Below are 21,279 nucleotides of genomic sequence, written 5' to 3'. Positions count from 1 at the left end.
CGCCAGACACAGGTAGGAGGATCGTAATGACTACCGCACCCCTCTGGAAAGATAGAAATGATTAGGGGTACGGTAGTCATTTCGATCAGCCCTCTGTCTGGACGCAGGGGCTGCGTACGCTGCGCGACCGGGTGGCGTTCTCCATTGTGTCGAAATGAGAATGTGATTATCACTTATTGGGAGCAATCAAAGCTAAATGAGAACATGAGCAGAGAGAGAGAGAGAGAGAGAGAGAAGGAGGGTAAAGAGGAGTGGGCACGGTGGTGGTAGTGGTGGTGGAGCCGTGGAGGTGGCGCCTTTCCTTTTCCTTACATCGATATTGATGGTGGTGTCGGTGTTCGTTGGAGTTTGAAGTGATTTGTATCGTATAATACAAAAGATGCCATGTATCAAGTAATACAGAGGTGAGGGGACACTTTGAAGCTTTTAGGGTTTCAAGATTAAATCTCAGAGCGAGATAGAGAGAGAAAGGCTCTGAAGATGACGGATGTGATCCTTCATGTTTACGATGTGACCAACAGTGGTTCTGAAAAGACCAACAACACCATAATGCAGATCAACAAGATCTTCAAGGACGGTATAGGTTTGGGAGGCATCTTCCATAGCGCAGTTCAGGTCAGTTCTTTTTTTATTATTTCTAGAATGTGTGCTAGGTTGGATCCTAATCTTGGTCTTTTTTATGGGGAACTTGTTCGGTTCTAGTGTTTATCATGAGTTTACTTACAATTGTTCCAATATTGTTTCCTGTCAACTGATTCTATCTTCTATGATTTGTTGTTTTTGAACAGTTTTTTTTTTTCCCTGACCACTTTGTGAAATCTTCTTTATGATTATAAGATCATGGAAGGATTTGTAGATTCTGGAAGTGGTCGTTTTATGAAAAACCATTGGAGACTCGAATAATTATCTCGAAATTTAGTCCTGAGATTAATGAATAGGCATGCTGTAACGAATATTAAAAAAAAAACAGCCCGTGTGCGTCTGAGATTAATAACTTAAGAAGACTATCCACACTTTCCTCATCTCGTCTGTTAACCAGGGAAACTAGCATTCACTACTTTCTTCCACTCATTAAAGCTACACCTCTTACATGTAACATCAAAATTTCACAGTACTTTCTCATTGTATAATTGGACCTCCCTTTTAGTCCTTTGACTCTTATTTGAACTTATTTCAAAATTTTCAAGATCTAGAAAAGCCAAAGCATCAGGTATTCTTATTGTGGTTATATCTTGCTGCTTGCTTCCTGGCTTTTAAGGATGGGTTTTTCTGAAAGCCGTAGAGAATATTTCACTCTGGTAAATTATCAAATTCAGTTTCCTGAAATTATGTTTCACAAACAATTTATATCTGGACACCCTGCACAATACTTTTTTTTCTCCCAATTCCATCTTCTTCCTCTTGGTGGTCAGCTAAGGCAGACTAAACAGATCTTTGCATCTTGTATAGGCATTATATAGAATCTAAAATTTTGGGTTGCTGAAGCAGGATCATGGGAAAAAGGGTAAATTGTACAGGCCTTGTTGTTGGATAAGGATTTTCTTTTTAGAACAAAAATGAAAATAATGGAAAAAGAGAGGAAAAAAGGCTGGAAAGAAAGAACAATAATCAAACTTGCTTATTAGATTAAGTTCAGATGCACTCTAGGCTTCTCAGCACCCTAACTCTTCAGCAAGTTTGAACCAAGTCTCAAACCAACAGCAACTCAGAAATATTATTCATTAAAGAATGCAAAAATAAGGCTCAAGTAACCTTAATATAGACATTTCATGAGAAATGACTTCAACTTGAACTCCAAAATCGATTAATGCTATCACAGAAGTATCTTGCTAGTATGTTGGCCATAGATGTCCCAAATCTTATTAGTTTTGGAGATTGTTAGTGTCGATTCCTTTAAAATAAAGCCTTAAATTATAGTCATGTGAATTCACAAAGTGAGTTGTGGAAATAAACTTCAGAGAGATTTTTGTTGGCCTATGATCCCATGGGGTCCCATTCTCTGGGATACACCCGTGTGGTCCTCAAATTGAACCCAGCCCCCCACTTTGCAACTTTGGCTCGATTTGTACTTGTCCCTAGCTTTGGGTTTTCATTTTGTTTCCCGATATGGTTGTCTCTGTTTATATTCTTTTGGAACTTTTGTATGAGCATTTCTTCGGAGTTCCTAAGTAGCGGTGATGTGTACAGACTGTCTCCTGACTAGAGAATATTGTAATTGTACTTATTCTTGGTGGTTCTCTTGGCCTGAGGTATGTATTCTGCCACTTGGCAATCACCATTTTTGCTGCAACTTGATATGAGATCAGGGGACCTTGGGGCTACCTGTTCCACAATATTTCAGCCCTATCTGACGTGCCACATGACAGCATTTTTTTGAAGTCTCGAGATATCCTATAGATTGGACAGACCATAGAAAACGTACCCAAAAATTTATGAATTCTTTTTATCCTTCTAATGTAAGACTAGAACCTAAATAGGTCTAATCCTAGGCAGGATCAAATAGAAAACCCTCCAATAAACAAGAAATTATATGAGGAAACCAAGAGAACAATGGGAACTCAAATGGTAAAAAAATTCCAAAGAACAAGAAAGAGAGCAATGGGATCCCAAAGAGTACAATGGGATCTCAAAAGATAACCAAGAGACACAGTGGTTGGAGGAGAATGATGATATCTCAAAAGATAACCAAAAGAAATAATCCCACCAAGTAATAACCTGTTGAAGCAGCAATGATCTTGATGTGGTAATCTTCACGAAATCGATGTGACAATCAGTTGAAAGAAATCCCAAAAGCTTGTAGCACTCTTGAACTCGATTTGAACAAAATTAGGGTTTGGATTCAATAATAGATGGAGGGGAATGGGGGAAGGGAATGGCTATCTCAGCCTGGGCATCTCACCCAACTTATCTCAGGGTTTCACAAAGGCTAAAGCTAATATTTCATTAATCAAATTCGTGTACAATGCTGGCCTCCCTTACAAACTTATATAGAAAACTCAAAAATAAACATAGATGCTAAAAAGGAAAGGTCTATGATGCAGAATTATCACCAAACTGGGCTTCTTTTATTAGGAATAAGTCTAGGGTTGGGATATATATATGTTGGGCCTTTGATCCCAAGGGTTTTCTATGTAATATGCCACTTTAATGAGCCTAAACTAGGGGTATATAGGTTGCATACGGGATTAGCCCAATACTTAGTTTATTTTTATGTTTTTTAAATTGAACCGGTTCAAATTGGTTGCATCCAATTGGTTCAATTTAAGTGATCATGTGACTTGGTTAAGTGTTCATGTGACAACTTAAGTGGTCATGTGATGTAAGTTGGGTTGGATTAGGACTCTATAAGTCCAGCCATGTTTTGAGTCTATTTCTTTTAGTATTCTAGTTTCCTAGTCAGTTTAAGTTACCTAATAGGTTAGGGATAAGGTTAGGCCTTTTCTTTTTAGTGTCTAAGTCTATTTTTGAGTCTTCTATATAAGTTTGTAAGGGAGGCCAGCATTGAACACGAATTTTGATTAATAAAAACTCAGCTTTATGCTTGCTGCCTTTGTTGCTGTTGTTGCTCCTTGAGAGTGTTGCATCCTTGTGGGTTTATCAAGGTGGAAAGGGTGGGTGGACTCTTACGACTCCTTGCATCTACTTATGATCGGGAGGTCCTCTTCAATCAATTCTCAAGCTCCTACTGCTGTTGATCTTCAAAACCAATGAGTTATTTAATTTTCTGCAACTATCTTCTTCTCCTAATTCCTTACAGTCTACCCTAATCATTCTCCAATTGACCTCCATTAATCCTATCTCCATTAAACCCTAATTTCCCAATTCAGATCAATTTTCCCATTAGTTTATCATCAAATTTCAACCACAGTACCCTCACTGCCCTACCTATACTCTATCCAAAACCCTGCCCTAAATTCCCATTTGAAACCCTAAATTCAGCCTATTTCCTAATTCCTAAAACCCGAAACCCTAACCCTAATTCTGCAGATTTTTCAAACTTAACCAAATCCAATTATTTTTATCCCATAATAACCCCCTAGACCTGCATATTAAAGCCATATAAGACCCATTCCCAAATTCCCATCCTAAACCCTAGAATTAACCTAAATCCTAGTGCTGTCCATTCGAACCAGCAACCCCTTTTGTGATTGATCCTGTTGTCTGGCTCCTAGTAGGTCTCCTACCTATCTAGGACTACATTAGCCTAACCCTATCATTAATTAATAAGGTAACCTAAATTGACTAAGAAAGTGAAATAATAAAGAAAACAGACTCAAAATAGGACTCTAACTAAAATAATGAAACAAATCCCGTTCTCCTACTTTACCCCTATTTTAGGCTCATTAAATTGACCAATTACAAAATAAACCCATGGGATCAAAGTCCCAATACATATATGACCCAACCCAAAGCTTGTTTCCTCTAAAATAAGCCCGAAGTGACTTATCTACATCACCTTCAAGTATAGATGGCTGTTGTCGTGCTCTCATATGGGGCTGTAATGCTTTTTCATGATTCATTAATATATATTTTTTCTATTAAAGAAAGCATATTTAGAGTGCATTTTTCCATCTTTGCCATGCTATACTCAATTCTTCTTGCCCTAGTTAAAGCCTTCTGCCTTATTCATTTTCAACATACAAGATGCTTGGTTCATGTTTTCGTTTCATTTACCTAACTCTTATTGATGTGGATCTGGGGTTTCGAAACCCATTTTGGATCCCTTGCTTGTGGACCCACACAGACAATTATAACCCAAGTACAAGAAGTGATGGCAATGTTGTAATTCAATTGAAACTCAAAACCCAATTCAAAAGGAGCAATGACAAATCTGATTTATGGAATTATTAGATTTGAGAAAAAACTTAGCATTAGAAAGTTGAAAATTTCACCTACCGCCAAAAATCCAATTTTTGTTCTTGAATTGAGGGGTTGACTTTTTATCCTTTTGGAATTTATTTTTAACTAACTATTTTTATTGGATTCAAATAGTGGGTATTTGCTTATTTATGAATAATATCTTAAGTAAATGAGATACAAATAAAAAAACATTTGCTTAAATGATATTTGGCATAAATAAGTGCCAGAACCTGGTCCGATACAAATTAAGCCAGTACAAGACACCCTACACTATGGCGGCAGTCGCCTAGGCCCCTACAGATCTGCCTGGATGCCTAGGCGACGCCTTGACAACTATGCAAAAAATGTGTGCTGAAGTACTGTTCATGTGAACAGTGATTTGGCTGATATGTGTATCCATAGTTGTCAAGGCGTTGCCTAGTCGTCACCTAGGCGTCCAGGCACCCGCCTTGGACGCCTTGAACGCCAGATTGTTGTCGCCTTGCCTTTGGACCCTCTCCAACGCCTTAGGTTGCCTAGTCGCCATGACAACTATGTGTGTATCCTCTATTTTCCTAGTCCTAGTTTCTAATTATGTCAAGTCCTAGTTCTATTTTCTTTAGATTCTATTTTTGTAATGTGGAGTCCTAATTTGATTAGGACTGCTTTCTCCTATGTAACCTTCTATTATAAATATAAGCAAGGTGAGGGAGACTGTCATATTCAACAGTTCTCTCCTCTTCATCATCTTCTTCTCTTTCTCTCTTCTTCCTCCATTCTCGGTTCTGGTTTTCTTCATCTATACTCTGTTACAATGTGAACATTGGAAGTTCTTTTTTGGAAGATAAGACAAATAGATCTAAGCTGGAATAAGTTTTTAGACAGAGGGTAAATTTGAAAGATAACTTAAAAGAGGGACCTAATAAAAGCAACTTTTAGAAAGGAGGGGCTGTTCTGTAATTTGAATGAACAGTGCCTTTTTCTAGCTCTCGACAAACAGCAAGGACGGTAGAACTTGCAGTTAATTTGGCACAGCCCACTCCCTCATATGAACACTGATGGATTCAAAATTTTAGAAGGGACCACCTCACAGATCCAGATCTCTGAAAACCACCAGATCACAAACCAGAATAGTGACCAGAAATAAATTAAAAAAATCTCTGAAGTTAGAACTGGCGGTAAACCAGAACCAACAATAGTTTTCAACTCTGTAACTCACAACAGAAGGATCTGTCCGGTATGATATCTTGAGGTTTGAATCGCATATGAAAACCCTACCCTCAACCAAAATCTCATACCAAACTGTTCAGTTATGGTGAAGATCGAACTCGACAGTTGGGACTACAAGTACCGCCCAGAAACAGAGAACAGCGTAGTTTCAAAGAAAACTGAAACTAAAGAAGTGGAAGAAGAAGAAATATAAGAAATAGTATGGAGATCAAACCTGGTAGAAGAACCGGACTGATTCAAGTGAAGGAAAGAGAAGAAGAATTGAAGACAAGAGAGATAGGCGCAGTTCACGGCAACCATTGCTTTCAACCCAAAATAAATTTTCATTCAAAAAACTCTAATCCCAATCATGGGAGTACAGGCTTTTTTATAGAATTAAACAAAAACAAAATCCTGTTCCTATTTTGAAACTGAAATAGAGTTTTGACTCTATCTTGAACTCAAAGTAAAACAAAAAATCTACTCTAACTCTGTCTACGACTCTACCAAAAGATAAATAATAAAAGAAATTTACAAAAAAGACAAGTCCTAATTTCTGCACATAACTGCATCATTTATCTTTTTGATGTTGATCCCATTTTTAAAATTTCAGATGGCACATATATGCATGTACATAGGAATTCTTCTTGCTCATTTGCCTTATTTATTTCCTTCATTGTTTCTGAATAAAACACCATTTCCTTATCATTAATGTATATTCCTTGAAATTTGAATTCGATATTTCTCTGCATGGATACATGACATTTTGTAAAGGTTCTCTATTAAATAATAAACTCCATATGCAGGTTTACGGAGATGAGGAATGGTCATTTGGGTTTTGTGACCATGGCACAGGAGTTTTTAGTTGGCCTCATGGTAAAAATCCAATGTATACATATCGTGAATGCATTGTCCTTGGGAAGACAAACTTTCCCATCTTCAAGGTAAACCAGATTCTGCGGGAACTTAGCAGAGAGTGGCCTGGAAACTCATATGATCTATTATCGAAAAACTGCAATCACTTTTGTGATGAGTTCTGTGAAAGGATTGGTGTGCCAAAACTTCCAGGTAATACTTCTTGTTTTGTTTTGTTTTGTTTGTTTGTTTGTTTGTTTGTTTGTTTTTTTTTTTTTATTTTTTTATTTTTAAAAGTTATCTGTGGGTCTTGCTTGGGAAAACATTAACTGCATATGCAATCAAGGTTATATGGTCAGTTTCTGTCATTTAGGTTTGCTAGTGACCATAGTAAGTTATCCATTGATTGTCTATCTGATTCACATCTTTTTCTGAAGAAAAGATGGTGCGTTTTATCTAAACAGTTGTCACAATAGGGAAAAAAAAAAAGATTGAGAACCAATTACCATAGGTTGAAGCTTATAAGCCATGTTATGGCACTTTAAGTGAATATGCACAGACTAAAAGATGGAAATGATGTTGGCACTGACTTTTATCCTGGGAGAATGACTGCTGTGGTTTTCTTTTCATACTGGTAATAGATGGAAAAGGTTTCAGACAAAAAAAAAATCTCATGATCCTTATGTGACACAAAAAGCAGATTATGGGTTGCTTCTGAGGTCATTTGACTTTGTTAAGGACATATATAATGGAGTGTTAGAAAAATTGGGACAGATACTACAGTAGCAGAATAGGCTTACATGAGGGATCATATTGAGCCATTTTATTTTAATTGGTTATTAATGAGTTGATTGGGCATGTCAAGGAGAGGACCTGTGTTCCTATGGTCTATGGTATATTCAGATGAAATATTTTTGTTGACTAGGATGGGTTGAATGGTTATTGGTAAGTTAAGAAATTGTTGCCAAGGCACTGTAAAGCGACAAGACAGGCTTTGATGCCAAAGCGACCAGTTGCTTTACATTTCTAGGTCCTAGGCCCAGAAGATGAAAGAGACATACTAGGACTATGGAAACATGCCTGGAACATGTCAATTCTACTTGAAATATGGTGCTTGCGGATGCCAGTGCACTACCTTGGACTGATCCAAACCCGTTTGGGAACCCAGACCGAGCACAAGTTCCAATTTGGATCTTTGGTCTAGTATGGTTTTAGGAATTTATTTTATTCAGGAGGATAATATCTTTTATTTAATTTTATTCAGTTTATGTTAGAAAGTGGGATACATTTGCAAGAAATCTTAGGAGGTTGTTTCCTTGTTAAAGTCTTAGTTTTCTTATTTATATGATTGTAACCAACATATTGGGCAGGTTGAAAAAGAATAAATTGAGTTGTTTGGTTGAGGCCTATGTGGCTGTGTGTGTGGTCTTGTTCTCTTCTCCCCCCCCCCCCATTCTTCTTATGTGATTTCCCCTCTCCCTTGCGATTCTGAGATCCCTCAGATTTCCCCTTCTTCCCTAACCAGCCGTCCACCAAGGGAGAGGGGAATTCAGTTAGATTTTAGGTTTAGGAGGTAAGAAGAGAGAAGGAAGAAGATAGCAAGAGAAGAGAGAAGAGAGAAGAGAGAAGAGAATATTTGGTTGTAATCGATATGATGGAGAGACTTCTCCATACACCTTATATTCATTCAATCATAACTAATAGAGAATTACATCCACCTCCCTGGGATGTAAAAGGGAAATAAAGAAGAAAAAACCGAATTACATAATAAGGCAACTAGTAATATAACTAGTTCCTAAACTACCCCTATTAGATGACTTCTAACATGGAATGAGCTCGAGCTCCCCCTCTATGGCCACCACGACCATGCATACCAGGAGGACGACCATGGAGAGACCAACACCTATCCTTGGTGTGTCCAGTGCGTCCACAATGATCACATATAAATCTGTCTCGCCCAATTCCACTGGCACCAACTGTCTCCACAGTACTAGCTTCCTCACGGTTAGGCCCTAGGCCTTTACCACCTCCACGGGTGTCTCGAACAGAACTAGAATTGAGGGCTGACCTCTCAAATGATGTTGGTGGTGGTGCCATAGTAAGTCGCCTGGTCTCTTCACTCTGTAAGTAACTACAGACTTCACTAAGAGAGGGAAGGGGGACCGGCCTAACAGCTGGAGTCTAACTGGCTCATAGTCAGAGTTCAGACCACCAAGCAAAGAGAAGACACGCTCCTTTTCAAGAGTCAGATACACCTTGGCTTCATCCTCTGGGTTGGTCAAATGAAGGTCTCTGTAGTGATCATACTCTTCCACAAGACTAAGGAATGCACTGTAGTACTCAGAAATAGTGCTGTCACCCTGTTTCAATGAGTGGATTCTTTGATGGAGTTGATAGACCTTGGCAGTGTCACTTACTCTGTCAAAGGCCACAGAGACACTATCCCAAATAGCTTTGGCTGTTTCCTTCCTTATAAACCTTCTCCCAATCTCGGGCTTCATGGAGAAGATCAACCATGTCATAACTGTAGAATTTTCAGTCTCCCATTTATCAAAAGTAGGTGAACCAGCTGTGGGAGCCTTGATAGCACCTGTGATATATCCAAGTTTTCCCTTACTCCTAAGAGAAAGTCTCACAGAATGTGACCAATCTAGGTAATTAGTACCATCAAGCTTCACAAAAGAAATTTGTTGGTGGGTACTCTCATAAGCCAACTGAGAGACAACAGTAGGGGACTGTGAATCAGTAGTACCAAGCACAGATGCATCTAAAGCAGCCATTCTTTACCAAAGACAATAAACAAGAACACCAAAGACAAGTGGGGAGTACACACTCAACCCAAACAAGCAAGAAAAATCCAATAAGCAGTCTAGGATAGCACACTGCCGAAGCAGTCCTAGCAGCAAATCTCTAAGAGGACTTAAATCAAGCACTTCTAGTGCATAATAACAGCAGTCCAGCAGGCAGTCCCTAAGAAGAGGCTTCTCAAAGGCTTGCAAGGTGTAGTAATAACTTCAAACAAGTAAAACAGCCTCACAAAGGCTATGCATACAGCCATACACATCCCTCAACCAAGGGAGCATCAAACTGCAGCTTGAAGCAAGAAAAAAGAAGTAAACACTCTCGGGTTTACCTGGGCAGAACTGAGGATCCCACTCATGAACTCTATCTGCTCATATGGCTTCTACAATCAGCAAGGGAGATCATAACAACTCTCATAAGTGTCCTTGGGCGATCCAAATAAGCCAGACCAAGACACAAAAGGAATCCGAGAAGAGTAGCAGCTGCAACCTGAACTTGAACTTGGCGGAACTTGTAGCAGCCTTTGTATGAGATCCAAACTATCAAGAGAGCTTCAAAATAGCTCAGGTATATCCTTCAATCATCAAAAGAGGCTAAAATAAGCCTATTCCATACTCTTTAAGCAAAGCTGTACACAAAAATCTCCTCTTTGGAATCCTTAGACAAAGGATTTCAAAGAGAAGAGAAAGAATGAAAACAGGGACTGAACACGTCTCTCAAACCTTGAGCCTGCTCTGATACTTTTGGGCTGGATCCAGGGTTGTTTTCCTTTGTCCTTCCCCTTGTCTGGTGGAGGCGTGCTTGCCATAACCAGATTCCCTGCTAAGAAAATCAGCAAGAGTATTATTAGTACCTTTGATAAACTCAATTTCAAAAGGAAACTGACAAATATAGTTGTACCAATTTACTCTTCGTGGGTTTTCTTCACGCTTTTTTGCCTTTAAAAAATCTTTTACTGCCTGATTATCTATGCGAATTAAAATTTTTTCAGAGCCTAAATATATTTTAAATCTTTTAAGGTCATTTTTTATGGCTAATAATTCTTTTTCATAAATAATATATTTTATTTCATTTGGCTTAAATTTCCCGGAATTGTATCTGCAGACTTCTTCTTGTTTAGGATTTTTATGAGGTTTACATTTTAAAACTGCTCCCCAATGTTCATTGGAAGCATCAGTTTCCAGAATCGTATAATCTCTGGATTTGGGAAAATATACTGGTGGTAAATCCGTAATGTCGGATTTGATAGTCCTAACTAAACGAGTATCTGATGTAGTCCATATGAACGGTTGATTGTTTTTCAATTTTTTCTGTAAAGGCTTTTCTTTTTTGGAAAGGCTTGATAAAATTTCAGCCATAATTTAAGATTCCTAAGAAACTTTGCAATTGTTTTTTATCTTGAATTTCTTCGGGGAAATCTTTGATTTTTAGGAGAATATGATTTTGTAATTGGATTCCATTCTGGTTTAGAACTAATCCAAGAAATTCGATCAAAGTTTGTTCTACTTCAATCTTTTTTGGACTAAGAATTATTCCATGTTTTTGGAATATATCAACAATTATCAATAAATGATTTTTGTGTTCTTCCATGGTTTTGGAGAAAACTAAAATATCATAACTAGATAGCAAGATAGCAAGAGAAGAGAGAAGAGAAGAAGTTGGAGGAAGAAGATAGCAAGAGAAGAGAGAAGAGAATATTTGGTTGTAATTGATATGATGGAGAGACTTCTCCATACATCCTATATTCATTCAATCATAACTAATAGAGAATTACATCCACCTCCTTAGGGAGGTAAAAGGGAAATAAAGAAGAAAAAACAGAATTACATAGTAAGGCAACTAGTAATATAACTAGTTCCTAAACTACCCCTATTACATGACTTCTAACAAATTCACGTAAGAGGAAGGAGAGGGAGGGGGGAGAAGAGAGAAGACCGCACACGCGCAGCCACATAGGCCTCAACCAAACAACTCAAGTCATTCTTTTTCAATCAGCCCAATATGTTGGTTTCAAGCATATATATAAGGAAAAAAACAACTTTAACAAGGAAACAATCCTCTAAGATTCCTTGCCGATGTATCCCACTTTCTAATATAAAAGATATTATCCTCTTGAATAAAATAAAATCCTACTAGACCCAAATTGGACTCGGTTCTTGGTTTGGGTTCCCAAACAGGTTTGGGTTGGTCCTAGGTAGTGCACCTGCATCAATTCACCCTGTGTAGAACGGAAGAAATAAAAGCTCACGAGCGGGGGCTATTGCTTACTTGTTTGCAACTTGAAGAAATACAAAATATGAAGATTTGGGGTTACATCCATGGCTGGAAAATTGTAGGGAAGATCGAATTCATGGCAGGGAATGACATTCACTTCACTAGCTTCTGTCATTACTTGCTCCTCAATCTTCTTGCCTTCTATTGCCATTATCAGTTGTTCTTGTTGTGTCTGCGTCACTGGTGCTGCCTTTCTCGGCATTGAGCAAACTTCATCAACTAACCCATGAAGAGTGGATGTTTGGCGCATGTGAAAAGGCTGTAGGGTGCACAAGTTTCTGTCACGATCAACGATGCCTTTTTCGTTCTTCTAATCATTCTCAACCCAATTTAATTATGCGCCGAGGAGAATCAAACACTTCACAATATGCGCTGTCACAATACTGAAACGGAAAATTCGACGAATACATAATCTTCAGATTGAATAATGATATGGTCAGTCTTTGATAGCATCTCTACCATAGATCGCGAGCTGAAATTGCCGCTTTGCCTTTCATCAATAAACAAATTAGCAAGCTTTCCATTGGGCAAGTGAACTTTAAACCTAAACACAAAGGAATCCATGGCCATGTATGTATTTGGAATTGCTATGGACCCATACAAATAAGAGGATACTCAACATCAAGGAGTTAGTGGCATAACCCGTAAATAAATTGAAATTTATGATAGCAATGACAGAATCTTAAATAACAAAGAGAAAGCTAATAACAAAAACAAATTCAGCAAGGGGAATGCTACTTATGATGGATATAAACAAAAGCTGCCTAGCGCAGTTGGTGAGCTGTGGTGCGCTTCATGCCCATGCTCATCAGGAGGTCTCGAGTTCAGGTCTCCTGGCTGTTCCCTTAAAAAAATGATGGGAGGGATATACTTGGAAGGACAGGAAAATAATAATTTGAAGGAATAAAATGATGGGGGCAGGGGTACTATGGGAAATAAAAGAAAAAAATTTTGAACTTACAAGCAAAATGAATAGGGAACAGAACAGAAGATGCGAGAAGGGGGGGTTAATTCTGGAAAGTGAAGGATTTTAAAGGGACTTATTGTGATTCAAGGGGGGGGGGGGGGGAGAGTAGGTATTGTGCTCTACTCGGCCAGAGAAACCAGCCGGGGTTACTGTCTTGGCTTGGAGTCTTCTACTTGAAGGACGAAACCAGCTAGAGAAGGGTTGTGAGGAAGGAAGGGTTTGATTCTGACGCTGACCATTGGGAGTTGACTTGCAATGAGAGCTTCCAAACCAGGTTTGTTTTTTTTTTTTTTTATCCTCTCTCTCTCTCTCTCTTCTTCCTTATTTTTTGGTTGCTGCTAGCGGAACCCTGAAGCGGGAGGGGGGAAAGCGATCAAAGTGCTGGAAAAAATAAAGGGAGGGCAGTAGGGTGTTTGTGTGGAATCGAAGGGCGGTTGGGGTTGCTGTGGTAACCGCAGGGGTGAGGGTTTCTGTGGAATTGAAAGGCAGGTGAGCTCAGTGGGAATTGAAGTGGAGCCCTAGAAAGGGGGGGGGGGAATAGTCACAGTGGGGGGAAGGAGGATGGTTGTGGGAATTGATATCGCAGAGAAGGAAGATGAAGGGGTAGGGTGCTGTTGCAACCAACGCTGGGGGAGTTGATATCGCAGAGAGGATGCGGGTATTTTACCGAACTTCGTCTCAGCTGTGTAAGGCTAACACCTATCACTCTAGCAGGGAAGAAGAAAAGAAAACCTTAACGGAGAGCGTAGAGGAAAGAAAAGGAGGAAGTGGACGCTCTTCGGCTCTGATACCAAATTGGTGGAGGGCAGGTTGGGGTAGAAGGAAAAATCTGGGAGGGATCTCAGAATCACAAGGGAGAGGGAAAATCACATAAGAAGAAGGGGGGGGGGGAAGAAGATCGCACATGCACAGCCACACAGGTCTCAACCAAACAACTCAATTCATTCTTTTTCAATCTGCCTAATACGTTGGTTTCAAGCATATAAATAATAAAAGTAAAGACTTTAACAAGGAAACAACCTCTTAAGATTCCTTGAAAACGTATTCCACTTTCTAAAATAAACTGAATAAAATAAAAGATATTATCCTCCTGAATAAAATAAATTCCTAAATTCCTACTAGACCAAAGACCCAAATTAGACCCAGGTCTCGGTCTGGATTTCCAACCGGGTTTGGGCCGGTCATAGGTAGTGCACCTGCATCACTTGCCTTGTTGCCATGACAGCTTTGGTTAAACTTTTAAGGAATGCTCTCGAATCAAAGGGTTTAATTGAGGGACTGTTTAAATGACACCTCTATAGGTGTATTACTGTATTTAGACTTGACACCTTGTAATTGCCCCTTGTCTTATTCCTAAAAGTCCTTTAAGTTAAGGGTATAAAAGGTTTTCAAAAATAATTTGAAAATTACTTGTCATTATATCATTATCAAAAGTTGTCATTGACTTGCACATTTTTTGAGTACACATGTGAAATGACAATATTTACCCTCATGGGAAAAAGTTGTATTATACAAAAAAGGGCAAAAAAGTAAGTTACAAAATATTTGACACCTTAAAGGGTGTCAATAAGAAAATTCCTTTAATTAATTATACATACAGTCATGCACTCGCATATAGACAAAAAACATTAATAAATAGATGAACACAAAGATTCTTTAGTGCAACTTTACTGGAAGTATGAGTACACCTGACATATAGACAAACAAATACACACTAGGTATTAAAAAAAAAAGCTAGAGTACAAGAAACATAGCACATCAATGTTTCTGGTGATCGGTTTATGTTTCATTTTGTAAGTCCTTAGGCTTTATGAGTAAAACCTGGAAACAGGAATGCTTCAGCAGATGCTTGCAGAGGAACATCTACAGAGTTCTTGTACCCAAAAAAAATGAATTCCTCTGACTCATGACCTGTATACGAATTTTGTTTATTTGTTGGTAAATTATGCCCACAAGATTATCCCTTTCAGATTATTTTAGGAATCTGTCAATGATTTCCTAGTCGGAAAGGGATATTCTTCTCATGAATATTTAATTTTATCAACTGCAATTCCTTGAAACCTATCTATCTTTAGGTTTTCCATTTTTATTTTACCTTTTTATGAGTCATTGCAGTCACTCGAAGAATATCAGTTCTGCTACATTCTTTTTTTTGTCAAATCTCTACTTTTTTTACTTGTCCCAAGTGAAACATGGCACTTTTCAGATTTTGTTTAAATCTCTTGTACTCCATGAATAGATGTTCTTATATAATAGATTTTGTCTTTACAGCTTGGGTTAACCGGTTTGCAAATGCTGGTGATACTGCTGTGGAAGTTGCTGGAAACACTGCATTACGAGTGAGATGCTTCCCTCCCTCTATTGGTGGATGAAATTCTCTGTGCATGTGACATTCTTCTTGAGTTCTTTCTGTTCCTTGGATATTTCTTCTGGTCAAGTCTGTTTGTTCTGTCTGCTAGGGGATCCTTGCACTTTGGCTTTGACGCTTGTGGAAGCCACATGATTAAACTATAATCAGAATGAGGGACTTGTATGTTGTCCTTATGCATGTCAGGCCTGTTTGCCACCAAGTGTTGCACTTCCACATATAGCTGTAATATTTTGTGTTATTTTTATCTTAGATTACAACTTCTGAATTTAAAGTTCTTATAATGATGAGACATGTCATGGGATTACAATGGAACTGATTTGAGTTCATAGAAAATTAACATGATCAATAACAATTTGAGGGTATTGTTGATTGATTCAAGTTTGAAAGACTGAATGGGCTGTAAACGTGAATCTTGAGTGGGCTAAATTCAAGTGATGACATGTTAACTCCTTAATGTTGTCATGTAAATCTTTTTTTCCATGTTCCACCTTGTGTCGCGAGTTCTAGAGCTTGACTGATAAACTCTCTGTGATTGTTTTCTGTGTGCTCCAGTTCAGACAAGCAAAGACGGAGATTATATCTGCTAGCAAAGTAGCATACCGATTCCTTGCTGGTGTTGGCTCCAACATGCCTTTCACTCCAGAGTCCCCAAGCAATTCCAATGGAGGCACCCCCAGATTCCAAGCCAGTTGGTTCAGAAACCTTGTTTCTTCTGTGGGCCACAGGCCATCAGATTCTGAACTCGAAAACCAGGCTGAAGACACCCTCCGACGGCAGCAACAACCGACTGAACATCTACGACAGAATTCAAGGGGTGATGTCTGAGAAGTTGCTTTTGTGGCATCATTTGCTGCAATGTACTGTAAAATTTGATTTCTTTTCAACTGAAATCATGTCTGTTGAAACTGAAACATTCAAAATATTGGATACATTAAGGCGGTCATCCATCATACAATGTTATGTTATGTTCTGATGCTTTTTTGTTTCACTCAAATAGGATTGATGATTGGACTGTGAGCAATGAGAAGTGGCTCTAGAGAACAGAGAAATGGACTGCAATGCACTCGCTGCTATCATGTACCTTATCTGTCCTCGCTTTGGTAGAGGCCTTCTGCCATGGAAATCTCCTTCCGAAATGCTGACTTTGTGACTCATTGTGGCTCTATGGTGCTGTCGGAGGAAAAATTGAATCACCTTTTGTCTTGCAAATCTTAGGATCTGAACAATAAGTATGTAACCAAGTTGCTTTGGATCGAGAGATTTATATAGCCATGGTTGTTCATTAAGGGGACTGTAAGGAACTTGAATTGGCTTTTCCAGAATGGGTAGGGGGTTGGGAGGCATGCCAGTAAAGTTATCGACGGCTGATACATAAATATAAGATTTGATTGTTTGAATTCTTAGGAATGTTCGTTTCATGTTCTAAACCTTGGGGTTGGTTCCCTGTAGTATATTAACTCTCTGGCTGTGTCAGTTGTGGTCAAGGTTTCGGAAAGCAGAATCAGGAAGTGAATCAGTCAATGCAGGTTCCAATCTGAATCAGCCGAATCAGTTGGAAATGGAGCAGAATTGATGGGAATCAGCCGGATTGGTCATGGCTGATTTGACCGATCAGATTCTGATTTCTGAACCATGGTTGTGGTTGAATTTGAATGTCCGTTGTGCCTCGAGACGCTGAGCTCATGTGGATCTATAGATTGTATCATTTCCAGAGGCAAATCTGCTGGTTTTATTTGACCAGGAAGTGCACAAAATAGGTAAACAAAAAAGAATGTGCTTAATGGGTCTTTCACCTGAAGGGGGCCTTGTACTGATATTTTAATTAGTGCCTATCCAACCTCGGGGAATGAGGTGATTGCTCATATGTAACAGCGCTGTTAGAAGATCTTTGAAAGACGAAGACTTGAACCTCTCGCTTTGTTTTTATTCATTTAAGAACATTTAAATAGAGTATCTGCTTCTAATTTTCCACCCAAACGCTGGTCACTTAAGAAGCTGTGTTTGAAGTAAAGACTGAGTCTCGATTGAAGCATAGTGAGGCGATCTTGATAACCAAAGGTGGTTAGGATACGAAGAAACCTTTCTTGGTGTGCTGTGAAACAATCTTAGGACACGTTTAACTCTCTACAAAATCCTTAATCTTTCAACACCTTTACAGCTCCAATGCTTGCAGCCATAATCGAAGGACTATTGTCGACTTCATCTCCCCAAGACGATGGGTTATGTAAGCGTGAACTCATAGTTGGACACAGACTTTTGTAACGCTCGCGTAAGACTTTGAGACACATGGAAAGGAGAAAAAAAAAAAAAACATTGATGTGTGTGGAAACTTAGGTCACACAGTCCAGTCCGTCTAAGATTTAACATTTTTACTTTACCGAAAAAAAAAAAAAAAAAAAAGATTTAACATTTTTAAGAATTTTCTTATTGACACCTCAGATGTTGAATAATTTGTCATCTTATTTTTTGTCTTTTTAATATAATATATATTTTCTTCTTATAAATTCTATAATTCTATATATATCACTTGAAAAATGGCAAGACAATATCAAATTAATTTTTAAAATATGTTTTACTTTGACTTAAGAAAGGACCCTTCTCTTGCCCCGCGATAGCATTCACCATGGGATGGGAAAGAATATTGGGAAGGTATTTTGGAACATACAAAATCCTAAGAAGGGTTTGTGAACCCTAAGATGGTGTGTGAACTGTCCTCTATGGGTGGAGGGAAATTTGCTCCTAAAAGAAATTTAGAAATAAGGCTATTTTAAGATCAAAACAAGGTGAACAACTGCCTAACGCATTGATAGTATGTGGAGTGTGGAAGCCCATTGCTACCAAGATACCAAGAGATCTTGGGTTCAAGTCTCCTACTTCACATCTTCCCTCCCCCCTCTAAGAATAGAGTAGGACCTATCAAAAAACCAAAAAAAAAGATCAAAACAAGAATCAAAATTGATTTAACTAATCGGTTCTATACCTTGGACGTTGGAACCAAAAACCTACTACTGAATTATTTGGTCAATTCTAGTTTTTAATCGGTCTGAAGACCAAAACACTAGTCAATAAAACCCAAAGAGAATTTTTTTAACCCATGTATTAGGTTCATACATAATTTATGATAAAATTAAACAATCTATGACATATAAAAACCATGGACTCAATGGCCTAATTTAACATAATTATGCTTGACCCGAGGGAGTGAAAATCCTTCCCACCCACATATAAACTCAGAATTGGATCGATCCAGCTCAAAGACACAAATAACCCTAATGCCTAGGACCAGAACCACCCAACTAATTTGTGGAGCATTATGTCAAATTCGTAGGAGGAAAAAATTGTCGAGTCTGAGTCTGACATTTTAGACCCTAATGGAACCATGCCCTTGGGAGCATTTCGTTGAGAGCCAAAAATCCTTGAAAAAGGAGAATGGGATACTAACTTTACTGCTTGAAACACCAAAGATCCTTAAAACATGGAGAAGTGCTACTTATCATCCATCATACCACTGAAAAACTAAAATATACGGCAATACACAATGTTATCGGACTCATTCTACAAAAAAAAACAAAAAAAGGATGGAGAGTCTGAAACAACAATATGTAATACTCAAAAACCAAACACCAAAACGATGTTCAATATAGAGGAAGTAAGATCTGCGTCGAACAAACAACGATACATTCACCATACTATATACAAGTCATTATTGGAAACCACGATCAAACCCTCTTTATAGAGATAGGACCTAATTACTGATACTCCTTAAACTTACTTTCGAGCATTCCGTTTATGACAATTGCATCTGAGCATGCATCTTCTGCAATTTGAAGCGATGAAACTGCTTGTGCCGCGATTATCCCAGCTGACATTTCAGTTGTTCCTTGCCCCATCTCACCAAAATATGATGCATGAAGATCTCTACTAAAAACTCTGGGTGACAATGACCAGCCACCAATCCCCCACTCACTCCACCTGCAACCAGGCCCATATGCATCAGGCACCCACCCTAATCCTCCAAGACAATGCTTTGAAATGCCCTGATGAGAAAGGCATGTCTTCCGTCCACCCAAGAATAGCCCAATATTGGATGCATGATCCCGACGATTGAATCGTTCATCCTTTTTCAGCCTGATTTTACATGAATCTTCCGAGTCTTCGCCTATAAGGACATGCAGAGCAACTGCCTCAGCTATTGCAGCTCCCTCTTCATCAAGGCGCTGCTGTTCTTCTATCTTTTTCTGTTTCTTCTTCTCTAGCTCAGACCGGATGGCAGCAGAAGTAGCCAGCGCTTTCTCCAAGCGCCTCCTTTTCTTCTCAGCCTGTTTTTGTCGATCCAGTTCATCTTTTCCCTGCTTCTTTTTTTCCTTCCTAACAGTAGGTGGAGCTTGAGCACATGCCATATCTTCCATGAACACTACAAATCTCTGTAACCAATTAATCCTGTCTCCTCTACTTCTCTTCTAAAGAACTCAGCTAGAAGTGTACATTTCCTTATAACAAATTTTCAGACCAAAAAAAAAAACTAATTTATATGTAAGTTTTAAGGTAAGGAGAATACCATGTAAGAACAACAAGCCCAACCTACACCCACTCAGGTCTAAATGAATATCTCATCTTACGGACGATGCACTCCCAGACAGAAACTACAGGAGACAGAAGAAGAGTGAAACGGTAAGCATTCACAGACACGTCCCATGGTACCATCCTCCCCAATTTCCCACAGCCTTGGCATTTACCCATCTTGGAACTGAGAGAACAATCAACAAGATCGAAAATGAAGAATTTACAATCACAAATCTGATCAAGCAGCTCACATGGCCTCTCTTACTGCAATGGAAATTAAGAAACACAAGCGTTAAACTCTTACAAAATATGAAATTAGAAAAATGACACAAGAAGAGCACAGGCAGAGAAACAGATTGTGCACATGGGTGCAATAGCAAACCCAAGCACTAGCCCACTTATAAGGCCTCAACAGCAATTGGCAGGGTCCAAACTAGAATCAGAAACAGAACCAAGTGAATGGAAAGCTCAGTAAAAATAAACAGACAACCAAAGCCCATAAGATATCAGATCAGGGATAAATGTAACATTTGCGCAACAGGGAATCTGAGAGAATGCAAAGATGAACTGCCAGGTTACCCTTATAAGATAGCTCAATCAAAACACGAAAATGGGAAAAATCCGAACCAGAAACTGTAGAGAGAGCACTAGATTCTAAACAACAACGCATAGAAAGAGGGAATTCAATCACCCTAACCCTAATTCGCAAAGTCAATAGGGAAGGAGAAACAAATCTCCTCCCCCGTACGTTGGAGTTCTCCCGTGTGTTGCGATCCGTACAATGAACACTATAATCGAGATAGTTAACATCTAGCCCAAACAAATTCTCTACATCTCGGGGGACCTCTGAATTGTGAAGAATGATCAATGAATGGCTTAAAATATGTGAAACCCTAATCCGATCAACATTTCAACCGCAAATTTTCTGCTACAAAATTAATTCCCAACACAGATCCATCAAGAAATATATAATTGGAGTTCGATTCGATCAGCTAACAAGTAAAAAATAGTATACAGAAACAACAACGATGATGAAGCCAACCCAATTAACAGATCGAATTACACAACAACTACCAAAAAGACTCAAAATCAGAGAAAGAACAGGAATCAATCAATCCATTGACCAAATTACTAAAACAAATCACAGGAGATTGGGAACTCACCTGGCAGCAGTGCCGACACGATGAAGTAATCCCAACCTTCTCTACCTTAATGTTCAACTGATAGATATAGATAGAGAAAGAAAGACAATTTAGGGTTTGTTACGTGACGCATTAGGATCTGCTACTGAACTAGCTTGGCTCGCACTCGCAAAGATGAGGGGAAGATGGAGAGTGAGAGACAGAGAAACAGTGCGGAGACGAGCAGAGAGAGAGAGAGAGAGAGAGAGAGAGAGAAC

At 38.8% G+C, this 21,279-nt stretch overlaps 2 protein-coding genes and 1 long non-coding RNA gene across 3 annotated transcripts; 1 reads left to right on the top strand and 2 right to left on the bottom strand.

Annotated features, from left to right (window-relative positions):
* Positions 1–340: 340 nt before the first annotated feature.
* On the bottom strand, positions 341–639 carry LOC122648780. Its single transcript, XR_006331130.1, has 2 exons — positions 520–639; positions 341–474 (listed from the first exon to the last, which is right to left on the bottom strand). It is a non-coding gene; the product is annotated as an uncharacterized LOC122648780 (long non-coding RNA).
* Positions 442–16,177, top strand: LOC122648779 (deSI-like protein At4g17486). The gene is made up of 4 exons (XM_043842001.1): positions 442–615; positions 6,855–7,116; positions 15,218–15,285; positions 15,870–16,177. The coding sequence occupies exons 1-4, from the start codon at positions 481–483 to the stop codon at positions 16,140–16,142; spliced, it is 738 nt and encodes a 245-aa protein (XP_043697936.1). The 5' UTR covers positions 442–480; the 3' UTR covers positions 16,143–16,177.
* Positions 16,178–18,793: 2,616 nt separating this feature from the next.
* LOC122672700 lies at positions 18,794–21,279 on the bottom strand. Its single transcript, XM_043870175.1, has 2 exons — positions 21,044–21,279; positions 18,794–20,144 (listed from the first exon to the last, which is right to left on the bottom strand). The coding sequence occupies exon 2, from the start codon at positions 19,724–19,726 to the stop codon at positions 19,067–19,069; it is 660 nt and encodes a 219-aa protein (XP_043726110.1). The 5' UTR covers positions 19,727–20,144; positions 21,044–21,279; the 3' UTR covers positions 18,794–19,066.

The sequence above is a fragment of the Telopea speciosissima genome, chromosome 1 (genome assembly GCF_018873765.1).
Source record: "Telopea speciosissima isolate NSW1024214 ecotype Mountain lineage chromosome 1, Tspe_v1, whole genome shotgun sequence".
In the NCBI taxonomy this organism is placed as follows: domain Eukaryota; kingdom Viridiplantae; phylum Streptophyta; class Magnoliopsida; order Proteales; family Proteaceae; genus Telopea; species Telopea speciosissima.
The sequence above is the reverse complement of the archived record's forward strand: the minus strand, read 5'-3'. Positions and strand labels throughout refer to the sequence as shown.

What these genes read in the sequence shown, in the direction of transcription:
- LOC122648779 (XM_043842001.1), top strand. Translation starts at nt 481, where the DNA reads ATGACGGATGTGATCCTTCATGTTTACGATGTGACCAACAGTGGTTCT. An exon ending in TGGTGTGCCAAAACTTCCAG is followed by an intron (nt 7,117 to 15,217) that starts GTAATACTTCTT and finishes TTGTCTTTACAG; the next exon opens with CTTGGGTTAACCGGTTTGCA. An exon ending in CTGGAAACACTGCATTACGA is followed by an intron (nt 15,286 to 15,869) that starts GTGAGATGCTTC and finishes TGTGTGCTCCAG; the next exon opens with TTCAGACAAGCAAAGACGGA.
- LOC122672700 (XM_043870175.1), bottom strand. Translation starts at nt 19,726, where the DNA reads ATGGAAGATATGGCATGTGCTCAAGCTCCACCTACTGTTAGGAAGGAA.